Source organism: Chelonia mydas, chromosome 1 (assembly GCF_015237465.2).
Source record: "Chelonia mydas isolate rCheMyd1 chromosome 1, rCheMyd1.pri.v2, whole genome shotgun sequence".
Taxonomy (NCBI): Eukaryota; Metazoa; Chordata; order Testudines; family Cheloniidae; genus Chelonia; species Chelonia mydas.
In genome coordinates, this window is record NC_057849.1 from 258,655,512 (window position 1) to 258,668,140 (window position 12,629).

Genomic DNA, 12,629 nt, shown 5'->3' on the forward strand with positions numbered 1-12,629 from the left:
GACGCCAGCTGTGGCTGGTGGAGGGGCTGTAGGGTCTGTCCTAACCCCTCTGGTCACCACATCAACAGCAGTGGGATGCCTGAACTGGTGGGGCACTGCCTCTGCCAGGCTTGTACGAGTGCAGCTTAGGAGTTCCAGCAGTGTGAACCATGAGGGCTTAGACAGGAGGGTCTATGCAATGAGCAGTATTATAGCTTTTCCACAGAACCTTTCCCAGTGAGCAGATCACCTCCAAAAATCCATGAACATTTGGCAGGGTGGTTGGTGCTTTCTAGGTTTGTTTCAATGCAGCCAACTGTTTCAGTGGCAGAGAGGGGTTGAGGTCCCATCAAAGAAAAAAAAGTATCACAAACTTAGGCAGCTTCTAATGCATTCCCAGGATACTCTGCAGTACTGGGGGGGTTCTCTGTGTGTCTGGGTACTAAGCTGAGCTAGGTATTGGCTCAGCTGGTACATCTACACTTCAGTCTGGGGGTGTATGTTCCAGGTTGGGGATACATACCTACGCTAACTCAGTGATAGCATGTAGGAGTGTAGCCACTGCAGCGTGAGCAATGGGAGGGGCTGGCCGCCATGAGGATGATCCCGTCCAAGATGGTAGGTACTTACTCAGGTGGCTAGCCCCTCCCACTGCTTGCACCCCCATGGCTACACTTCTCTTTTTAGCACACTAGCTAGCTCAGAGTTAATGGAGGCACGTCTTCTTGAGCTGGAGATTACACCTTCCAAAGTGTGGACGTATCCTTGGTTAAAAGCCACTTTTGTTTTTCATTTTATGATTTTATTTTAGTCTGTAAACAGGTAATTGAGCAGCCACCTTCCATTTGTGCCAAACTGCAGTGCAATCAGCGTCTCCCCTGCACCCTTTGTCAGTGCCTGCCTTTCACTCTCTCCGGAGAGCAGTTCCCAAAGCGTAGCTCACAACCCCAAATGGGGCCGCGCCATCAGCACATGGGATCGTGGCAATCCTTTGTGTGCAGAGGATGCCATTTTGCTCTGTACAGCATGACCTCGCATGCACCATATGTAGGAGGTCACACTGGGTGGGGGACACCATTTTGTAGAGCAAAATGGCATTCTCCACAAGGGGTGAGCTCACACTTATGGTGTGTCTGAGATCGTGCTGTGCAGAGGACACCATTTGGCTCCTCCATGTAGTCTGGGGTTCCGGCAGGAAATATTTCATTAAAATGGGGACATGCCAGCAAAAAAATTGGGACCTGCTGGTCTAAAGCCTCACATAATTCAAGAATGGACTTTTGTTAGCTAGCTCAGTATTTGTACCTTAGCAGCACAAAGCACAACACCTCTATCTTTCCTATTTGCTCAACAGCCACACTAGATAATAGTGTTGCCCCTTTCCAACCTGAATGGCTAGTTGAAACTACAATAAAGAATAAAATTGTCAGACACATAAATGGACATAATTTGTTGGGGAAGAGTCAACATGGTTTTTGTAAAGGGAAGTCATGCCTCACCAAGCTACTAGAAGTCTTTGAGAGGGTCAACAAGCACGTGGACAAGGTCCCTCACCAAAGGCTGTCATGGAATAAGAGGGAAGGTTCTCTCATGGATTAGTAACTGGTTAAAAGATAGGAAACAAAGGGTAGGAATAAATGGTCAGTTTTCAGAATGGAGAGAGGTAAATAGTGGTGTCCCCCAGAGGTCTGTTCTGGGACCAATCCTATTCAACATATTCAAAATTATCTGGAAAAAGGAGTAAACAGTGCTGTGGCAAAATTTACAGATGATACAAAACTACTCAAGATAGTTAAGTCCCAGGCAGACTGCGAAGATCTACAAAAGGATCTCTCAGAACTGGGTGACTGGGCAACAAAATGGCAGATGAAATTCAATGTTGATAAATGCAAACTAATGCACATTGGAAAACATGATCCCAACTATACATAAAAAATGATGGTGTCTGAATTAGCTGTTACTACTCAGGAAAGATCTTGGAGCCATTGTGGATAGTTCTCTGAAAACATCCACTCAATGTGCAGCGGCAGTCAAAAAGGTGAACGGAATGTTGGGAATCATTAAGAAAGGGATAGATAAAAAGACAGAAAATATCATATTGCCTCTATATAAGTCGACAGAATGCCTCATCTTGAGTACTGGGTGCAGATATGGTCGCCCCATCTCAAAAAAGATATATTGGAATTGGAGAAGGTTCAGAAAAGGGCTACAAAAATTATTAGGGTTATGGAACGGCTTCCAACTGAGGAGAGATTAATAAGACTAGGACTTTTCAGCTTGGAAAAGAGGCGACTAAGGGGTGATATGTTTGAGGTCTATAAAATCATGACTGGTGTGGAGAAAGTAAATAAGGAAGTGTTAACTACTTCTCATAACACAAGAACAGGGGTCACCAAATGAAATTAATAGGCAGAGGATGTTGTGATGTCCAAGACCATAACAGGATTCAAAAAAGAACCAGATAAATTCATGGAGAATAGGTCTATCAATGGCTATTAGCCAGGATGGGCAGGGATGGTATCCCTAGCCTCTGTTTGCCAGAAGCTGGGGATGGGTGCCAGGGAATGGATCACTTGATGATTACCTGTTCTGTTCATTCCCTCTGGGGCACCTGGCATTGGCCACTGTTGGAAGACAGGATACTGGGCTAGATGAACCTTTGGTCTCACCCACTATGGCCGTTCTTATGTTCGTCAAATTTCAGGGCTCTGGGGACATTCCAGTTGGAAGTAGAAATTGATGGAGTCTGGTACTTTCTTTGATGCAGTCTTCTTTATTTATAAGGAACATACAAAGTCCTGCTCCTCTGAACTCAGGTGGAACCAGTAACAAAAGGAGCAGTTTCTTAGCTTATGGCCCAAAGCCTCTTTTGCCAACAGACCCAAAAGCTTTTTTCTAGGGTCTCACTGTGCTCACAGGCTACTACTACTTGTCCTTCTTGCTTTTGTCACTGCCTGTCTCTGTTTTTTTCTGTTCTCAGTTTCTGTATGTTCTCTCACAGACTCACAACCCCCTTCCATTCCCCCCGCCCCCGTGACAACCTGGTTATAATACCAAGTGGAACTCCATACCCACCTGATGCTAGTTTCTGGGTGGATTCTATTCGGCCTTGTATTAGGTATTGCCCCTTAAGTATTTCTTACAACTATCTTAAGTGACAGGCATGTTCACACATCAGTTTGAATGAGGTTTTGAGTCAGCCCATAACAAGGTGTGACCGGGGTACCAGGGAGCGAGGGCATGCTGACATTGCTCAATTAGGGCAAACTGCAAAAATGGGGCAGACAATCCCCAAAAGTAGTGGTTATTGTAATACTTAGATTCACCAAGCCAGCAACAAAACAGCTTCTATAATACAATACCTTACTGGTTACTCAGAAGCCAAAATACAGCAACCCATCCTTGAGCTCCCACCCAGACACCCAAGTCAGATATGATGAGGATTACTGAATATCTTGTTCATCATATAAAAAGTTTACCAATCCCAAAGGATCGGACACATTGCCCGTCAGGTTAATGAATATCTCAGATCTTACCCAAATACACACTTACAGCCCATTCTTATTAACAAAACTAAGATTTATTAAAAAAGAAAAAAGAGAGAGAGTATTGGTTAAAAGATCATTATACATACAGATATGAACAAAGTTCTTAGGTCAGTTTCATAGTAGAGTGGGTGAGCTCTAGAATTGCGGAGTCCTTTCCAGAGTCAGTTCATCAGTTTATAGTCCAAAGTCCAATATCCAAGATCAGGGTGATCCAGAATGGAGCTGGAGACCTCAGTCTTGTGACTCAAACTTCCCCTGATGAAGCTTAAGCAGCTCTGAGATAAGAGGCTCAGGGCCCTAAAGTTCTTTTTATAGTTGTCCAGCAGCCTCTTGACAGCATGCAGTCCTTGGGTGACCAGTAGTGGTCTTGAAGTAACCTCCTATTTCCTAAGCACCATTGCTAATTAGCTGCATGGATTAATGTAAGGCAACTGCCCATTTCCTGCCATTTACAGGAAGTTTACTGCATACTTCAAAGAGAAATGAAGACAGTGCTATTACTACATTGACAGTTCATCTAAATGTTAACATCTCCTTTTGATCTCTGACTTAACAGAATACAGCAATAGACAGGAGTCCTTCGGTTACATTGTCAACCTCTAACAATAAATATCTAAACCAGAGGTGGGCAAACTACGGCCCGCAGGCTACATCTGGCCCGCAGGACTGTCCTGCCTGGTCCCTGAGCTCCTGGCCCAGGATGCTCGCCCCCGGCCTCTCCCCCACTACTCCCTCAGCCACGCATTGACGCTGCCATGTGGGCAGTGGGGCTGCGAGCTCCTGCTGCTCTGAGCGGCATGTAAAGGGGGCGGCGGCGCGTGTGGTGATGGTGGGGTTGGGTAGAGGGTCCCGGGGGGCAGTCAGGGCTGGGACTGTCTCTTACTGTGTATCTGTACAATGCCTAGCACAAAGAGACCTCCAGGTACTATCCTAATACAAACAATAAACCACAGGAATAATTACCACATTTAAAGTAAAACTTAGATGCAAAGAAAACGATTGTTTTTTGTGGCTGCACAAAAACTTACCAAGGATGGTTGGTGCTTTCAGCTGGAAAGAGAATTTAGGTTTTACCCTGCAAAAAAAATAAAGACAATGTAAAAACCCCCAACTTTTTTGGCCAGGAGGAGTGGTTTCCCTCACCCCTTTAAATTGTGTGTTTCCATCTGGGAGTCTTAAGGATCCCTCTGTCCATCCTTACTCTTTTGGGTATTCCCCCGTTGCAGCTGACATTTGCCTGTCATGGATGAGACAGGATTCCCTTTGAACTCCATTAAGACTAGTCCTTCCTTAGGGTGCTACTGACTAATGCAGAGGACTTCCTGCCCAACGAATGGAACACAGTGCCTCTAATGCAGTAACGTTTACCAGCATACAGTCACATTCCTAACTAGGTGTAACGGGGTCAGCACCCACCTCTCATGAGTATCCCCTTTTCTCTGGCTGATATGCCTGCGATCCCAGGTTTTTTTCGGGGTGGCACCTGCCTCTCGTGAGCGCCCCCCATCCCCAGCCGATGGTTCTCTAAGTGGGTCTTCAGCGACTTAGCCCTCCGGCCGAGCTACATACACTGTCTCCCCTTCTGGGGTTTAAAGTCCAAGTTCTTAGCTCAGCCCTGGTATGGGGCCGTAGCTCTAAGGTTTCTCCCAGATGCACTGCCTTCTTCAGCCACCCAGCCAGGGCCCATCTCAGTACCCGCAGCTGCTGGTGTTTCAGCAGCCCAGGGGCTCAGTCTTCAACCAGACCAGCGGGGCCCATCTTGGTACCCTTGCTGGCCTGGCCAGGTTCTGTGCTCAGTCCCCCTGGGCTTCAGGCTGCCCAAACTAACCTTCCGCTGGTCCTGCTGCTCTTCCCACCAGCCAGGCACCTGGTCATCAGCAGCCTTCCCTGGGCTTCAGTCCTGTCTGCAGTGAGCTCTGCACAGTAAGCTGTCCGCGGTACTGCTGCTCTTCCAGCCAGCCAGTCACCCAAGCTTCACTCCTCGAGCTCCAGCCAGCAACTGACTTCTCTGCTCTAGTGCTTGTCTTATATAGGGCCGTTCTGGCCCCAGATTAGCTGCTTCATCATCCCTCTGATTAGTTGTTCCTCTGCAGCCACTCTAGGCTGCCTGGAGGACTTCTCACTGCTGTATTCTGGGGCAGGGTGATGCAGGCTGCAAGGCCTCCAGCAGGGGACCTCCAGACCTAGTCCACCCTGCCACTCTAGGGCTGTCAATTAATCACAGTTAATGCATGAGTTTATCGCAAAACAAATTGACTAGATTAAAAAAAATAGTTGCAATTAATCTCTGTTTTAATTGACTGTTAAATAGCAATAGAACACCAATTTAAATTTATTATAGATGTTTTGGATGCTTTTCTATATTTTCAAATATATTGATTTCAGTTACAACATAGAATACAAAGTGTACAGAGCTCACTTTATTTTTATTACAAATATTTGCACTGTAAAAAAGATAAACAAAAGAAGTAGTATTTTTCAATTCACCTCATACAAGTCCACTCAATCCTACTTCTTGTTCAGCCAATCGCTCAGACAATCACGTTTGTTTACATTTATGGGAGATAATGCTGCCCACTTCTTATTTACAATGTCACCTGAAAATGGGAACAGGTATTTGCATAGCACTGTTTTAGCAGGTGTTGCAAGGTATTTACATAAGAACCTAAGAATAACCATACTGGCTCAGACCAAAGGTCCATCTAGCCCAGTATCCAGCCATCCGACAGTGGCCAATGCCAAGTGCCCCAGAGGGAATGAACAGAACAGGTACTCATCAAGTGATCCGTCCCCTGTCGCCCATTCCCAGCTTCTGGCAAAAATGGCAGATATGCTAAACATTCATATGTCCCTTCATGCTTTGACTTGTAGGCTCTAAAGCAGTGGTGGGCAACCTGCGGCCCGTGGGCTGCATGTGGTCCATGAGGGTAAGCTGATTGCAGGCTGTGAGATATTTTGCTGACATTGACCATCTGCAGGCACGGCCCCCTGCAGCTCTCAGTGGCTCCAGTTCGCCGTTCCTGGCCAATGGAGGCTGCGGGAAGCATGACAACATAACCAAAGCTAGCACAGAAACCAAAACTACTCAAGGTTATGGAGAAGAGTTTGCCTTTTGGGACCTTGATTGCTCGAATTCTCTTGCAATATCACTGAATACAGGCTGAGGAGAATGTAATGAGCTGGACACACAGCAAAAGCATTGCAGTCAGACTTTAGGTACACAAGGTACTTCAAGGTGGAAAGGTTTATTTGTTTATTTTATTTTTTGTTGTTTAAAGGCCCAATTAGCATTCCAAGAACCACTGCTCAGCTCTGCCCATATCAGGCAACTGTAGCTTTCAGCTCAGGTTTTGTTACGGTACCAGGGGAATAAGTGATCTGACAGCCCCAGAAGAGTTCTTAACCACTGCGAAAGCAGTCCCAGCAATTAACCAAGAATGGACAATCTCTCTTTTTTCTGGAACTTGGGCTCCTTCTGTCCAAGGACTCTTACCCGACCTTGGCAAACATCAGTCTTCTTCAGGGCAACCCTGTACTCAGTCATTGTTCAGGCTTTGCCCAGATGGTTCCCACCAGGGTAATATGGGCTGCAAGTTCAAAACTCAGCCAAATTATACCCCTATGTCCCCAAACTATCTGAAGTTAATATGTAAATGTGGTGCTGCCTTACTCAGTCCATGCCTCTTGCTCTCCAGCAGATAACAGCAGAGCACTGACTCTGTTTCCTTCCTTCTTTCCTAGGCTTCAGGCCACAGGGTTGACCGTACTGACTGACTTCTCTGAGGATTTACAAGTCAAATTGTTAATTAGTTAGCATTACAATCAATTACAAGTGAGCTTTTAAGAAATGCAGCACTTGGCTCACCTTTTCTTTGATGGAACGATTCTGATAATAGAGTAAGACAGACATTTCTATGTAGTTAAACCTCCTAGAAAACACATGCAAAAATGATTTTAAATTAAAAGGTACAGTACCAAAAGTAATATCCCTGCAAGCTGCGTGGAAACTTTTTAAAGACACCATAATAGAGGCTCAACTTAAATGTATACCCAAATTTAAAAAACATAGTAAGAGAACCAAAAAAGAACCACGTGGTTAAACAACAAATAAAACGAAGCAGTGAGAGGCAAAAAGGCATCCTTTAAAAAGTGGAAGATAAATCCTAATGAGGAAAATAGAGAAGAGCATAAACTCTGGCAAATGAAGTATAAAAATATAATTAGAAAGACCAAAAAAGAATGTGAAGAACAGCTAGCCAAAGACTCCAAAAGTAATAGCAAAACTTTTTTTAAATACATCAGAAGCAGAAAGCCTGCTAAACAACCAGTGGGGCCACTGGACGATTAAGATGCTAAAGGAGCATTCAAAGACGATAAGGCCATTGCGGAGAAGCTAAATGAATTCTTTACATCAGTCTTCACTGTTGAGGCTGTGAGGGAGATTCCCAAACTTGAGACATTCTTTCTGGGTGACAGATGTAAGAAACTGTCCAAAGTGAGGTGTCATTAGAGGAGGTTTTGGAACAAATTGATAAACTAAACATAATAAGTCTCCAGGACCTGATGGTATTCACTCAAGAGTTCTGAAGAAACTCAAGTGTGAAATTGCAGTACTACTAACTGTCATCTGTAACCTATCATTTAAATCAGCTTCGGTACCAAATGACTGGAGGATAGCTAATGTGACAGCAATTTTTAAAAAGGGCTCCAGAGGTGACCCTGGCAACTACAGGCCAGTAAGCCTCACTTCAGTACCAGGCAAATTGGTTGAAACTATTGTAAAGAACAAAATTGTCAGACACATAGATTAACATAATTTGTTGGGAAAAGTCAACATGGTTTTTCTAAAGGGAAATCATGCCTCACCAATCTACGAGAATTCTTTGAGGGGGTCAACAAGCATGTGGACCAAGGGGATCCAGTGGATATAGTGTACTTAGATTTTTCAGAAAGCCTTTGACAAGGTCCCTCACCAAAGGCTCTTAAGCAGAATAAGCAGTCATGGGATAAGAGGGAAGGTTCTCTCATGGATTGGTAACTGGTTAAAAGATAGGAAACAATGGGTAGGTACAAATGGTCAGTTTTCAGAATGGAGAGAGGTAAATAATGGTGTCCCCAAGGGGTCTGTTCTGGGACTGGTCCTATTTAACATATTCATAAACGATTTGGAAAAAGGGGTAAACAGTGAGGTGGCAAAATTTGCAGATGATACAAAACTACTCAAGATAGTTAAGTCCCAGGCAGACTGCAAAGAGCTACAAAAGGATCTCACGCAACTGGGTGACTGGGCAACAAAATGGCAGATGAAATTTAATGTTGATAAATGCAAAGTAATGCACATTGGAAAACATAATCCTAACTATACATATACAATAATGGGGTCTAAATAAGCTGTTACTGCTCAAGAAGGGGTTCTTGGAGCCATTGTGGATAGTTCTCTGAAATCATCCTCAGATCATACTCATATGTGCAGTGACAGTCAAAAAAGTGAACAGAATATTGGGAATCATCAAGAAAGAGATAAATAATAAGACAGAAAATATCATATTACCTCTATATAAATCCATGGTATGGCCACACCTTGAATACTGCGTGCAGATGTGGTCGCCCCATCTCAAAAAAGATATATTGGAATTGGAGAAGGTTCAGAAAAGGGCTACAAAAATTATTAGGGTTATGGAACGCTTTCCATCTGAGGAGAGATTAATAAGACTGGGACTTTTCAGCTTGGAAAAGAGGCGACTAAAGGGTGATATGTTTGAGGTCTATAAAATCATGACTGGTGTGGAGAAAGTAAATAAGGACGTGTTGTTAACTACTTCTCATAACACAAAAACAGGGGTCACCAAATGAAACTAATAGGTAGCAGGTTTAAAACAAACATAAGAAAGTATTTTTTCACACAATGCACTGTCAACCTCTGGAACTCCTTACCAGAGAGTGTTGTGAAGGCCAATACTATAATGGGGTTCAAAAGGGAGCTAGATAGATTCATGGAAGATAGGTCCATCAATGGCTATTAGCTAGGATGGGCAGGAATGGTGTCCCTAGCCTCTGTTTGCCAGAAGGTGGGATTGGGTGACAGGGCATGGATCACTTGCCTTTGGGCCACCTGCCATTGGGCACTGTCAGAGGACAGGATACTGGGCTTGATGGACCTTTGGTCTGACCCAGTATGGCCGTTCTTATATTCTTATGATTTTGAAGAAATTGGATTGTAATTAAATTCTTAATGATTGATGTCTAATTGTTATAATTCCAGTCATGGAAAACTCAGATCCTTCTTAAGTAGTGCTACTGTGATGGTTAGATACCATAGGCATGAGCAGATATATATATTGTCAGAGGTAACAAAGCCAGTCAAACCTCTTCTTTTTAGCTAATTTGCCTGCTATAATTCTACTGCTGAAGTGGAGAGAGTGAGGGAATCAAGAGTCCTCACCGGTACATTTTTTGACTCCAACTATCATAAGATCGGCCCCCAGCTGTGACTCCTCCTACAGATTTTGTGTAAAATTATGGCTTGCGTAAAGTGGGGACAGGCACACCTTCATCACCACTCCTACGAGGTCTGGGGAGGAGCTGAAGAGAAACAATAACTACACAGCCCGGCACTTTGCTATTTGTAAAGTCCTGTGTGGGCTTATGGCCCTTCATTCTTAGAAGAGAGGGCGTGACTAGAATAGAATAGCTAGCGAAATAGATAAAAACGGAGGGAAAGGAAGAGAGGGATGGGGAGAGTGAGAGAGGGAAAGTAGGAGAAAGAAACAGAAAGACAGACTGGGAGAAGGTGAAACAGGAATAGGGAAAGTGTTGGAGGGGAAAGGGAAAAGTGTATTGGGGGACAGAGTGAGGTAGGAGAGACACAATGGAACTGCTCTCCTGGCTTGGGTCCCAGCTCCCATCCCTCTGGAACAGCTTCCCAACACTTGGCCTCTCTTGTGCTGTCTTTATCCTGCTTTTCGATCACATGAAGCGCAGAAAGAGATGGAACAACTACCCCCCAGGTCCTGTCTCCTTCCCTTTCATTGGGAACTTGCTGCAGATCAATTTCCAATGTCCTCACCTTGCCTTAACAGAGGTAAGTGCCAGAGGGACAGATGCCTTTCACTGACTGGCAGAGAGGGTTGGTGAATAGCAGCCATGCCAGATCGGTTTCCAGTTCTTGTGTGGCAGCTGAACTGCACTTATTATTTACTGCATTGCAGGAAGATTTCAATCTGTAAAAGGAGAAAAGCTAAACAGAATAAAAGCAAGGCAAAAAAAATCACTAATTTTCATCACGTGAACTTGTGACATCCCCCTCTCACTGTAGGTGGTTGGTTACTTGTTGATCAGTAATACATTATGGAACCATATGTACATCAAAACTGTAAACCAGTTTGCATCATTCACTATACTTTTTAAAGTAAATGTTAATATAAAGAAAGCATTGACACTAGTTCACACTACTCTAATGGTTGAGAAAGCAGCAATGTAAGTGCCTTATTCCTCATTTGGGCCCTTAAACTAGGACTTGGACGCACCCTCCCAAGGGGTGTGTGTAAATTGGAGAATTACATCACTTTAGCAATGGGACCCATACACAGCTGTATAGTAGAGCTGGTGGGAATGTCTTAACTGAACCGGTTTTTAGACAAGAAATGCTGGTTTTGATGACTATTCCCCGGGGGTGGCCTTTTGAAGGGAAAGTGTGTTCACTTTGGAAAATGTTTGTTTCCGAGTTCTTCATTTCTAATTATTTTTATATTATTTCGTAACACATCAGTAGCAGTATTATTCAGAGCACTATTACCACTGACATGTTATGGATAAAATGTAATCCTATACAAATAAAAAAGCCCCATGTAACAAAACAGCATTAGAATCCAAACTTCCAGATTTCAAAATGACATTTTGAAACAAAACCTTTCCAAAACAGAACTTTTTTGGAAATTTCAATGTCTGGGAAATTTGTTTTCATTCTGATTCTAACTGGAAACAAATTTCAAAATGTCAAAATTTCCCGCTATCTGGAAATTGAGTTTTGACCAGGCTAATGGAAAGCTGAGTGTTGGTGCAGTGAGACAGGACTTTGAAACCCAACAATGTTCTTTATGGACAAATAGCAGCTGGGAAATTAAGGTGGCTGGGGAGAGGGACACTGTTTGCCTTTCCACCCAAATCCGCACGGCATGGTATGAGAACGTGGTGCTGAGCTAGATTCCTCCTACCAGAATTGGGCATATTCCCTCTTGGGTCTGCAGCCTTGCAGGGATTAAGCACTCTGCAGTCAAAGCCCCTGTGCCCTCTGCTTGCCACAGACTATGCTACAGTGTCTCTCATTTTAAGCTACAGCCTTTGTAGCTGTTTTTAATTTTTAATCCTGTTTTTCTTTTTTTCTCTTTTCCCTCTTACTTGACAGCCCAGTGAGAAGTTTGGAAAGATCTTCTCTCTTCAGGTTGGATGGAAAAATGTGGTCGTGCTGAATGGGTTAGAAGCTGTAAAGGAAGCATTAGTCCAGAGATCAGAGGACTTTGCTGATCGACCACCCTTTTCTTTATTTGACCATTTGGGCTATAGAAAAAACTGTGAAGGTAAGTGTCCCTCGAGCAGTTAAAGCTTCTCATAGTCCAGGGCAAATTTCCCATCTCCTCCATGCACATCAGTTCTTGGGGAGCACAAACAACATGGCTCTGCCTTCAGGGTACATTATGGGTACTGTACATTTTGATGGACTGTGGGTGTATATGCATACACACACACAGTGTGCACACACCCAGACACCACTGCCCTCTGCAGGATGGACTGATTGCTAATCTGGTTGTTACAGGTGAGTAGAAACTGGTTTACAGCCTGACGCTTCTCTCCAATTGCCCCAGGCCGCTGGGTGTCACAACATTGCTTTTCAGCAAAATGGATGCCACCAGCAAGAGCCTCAAAAGCCATCTGGCATTATAAACTTTATTTGAAAACCTGTTTCACAGACAGCCCCTAGAGTCACAAAAACCGGAAGTACCAGGAGGTCTGGCCCATGGAGCGGTGTTGGGAACTATTGCTCTAGCTCACACAGCTTCCCAAGGGACCCAAGCCCACTTCTCCCCACAGGTATCACCTTCGTGA

At 44.1% G+C, this 12,629-nt stretch overlaps 1 protein-coding gene across 2 annotated transcripts in view; it reads left to right on the forward strand.

Annotated features, from left to right (window-relative positions):
• The window catches only part of LOC102929592 (cytochrome P450 2D15), a 50,012-nt gene that overhangs the window by 4,049 nt on the left and 33,334 nt on the right, over positions 1 to 12,629 (forward strand). Inside the window, exons 1-2 of one of the 2 annotated variants that reach the window (XM_043544352.1) lie at positions 9,971 to 10,608; positions 11,932 to 12,103. In XM_043544352.1, coding sequence (XP_043400287.1) covers positions 10,396 to 10,608; positions 11,932 to 12,103 — 385 coding nt within the window. In that variant the 5' untranslated portion in view covers positions 9,971 to 10,395. Of the gene's footprint in view, positions 1 to 9,970; positions 10,609 to 11,931; positions 12,104 to 12,629 lie in introns of those variants that run through there. The other variant, XM_043544353.1, reaches the window with a different exon arrangement.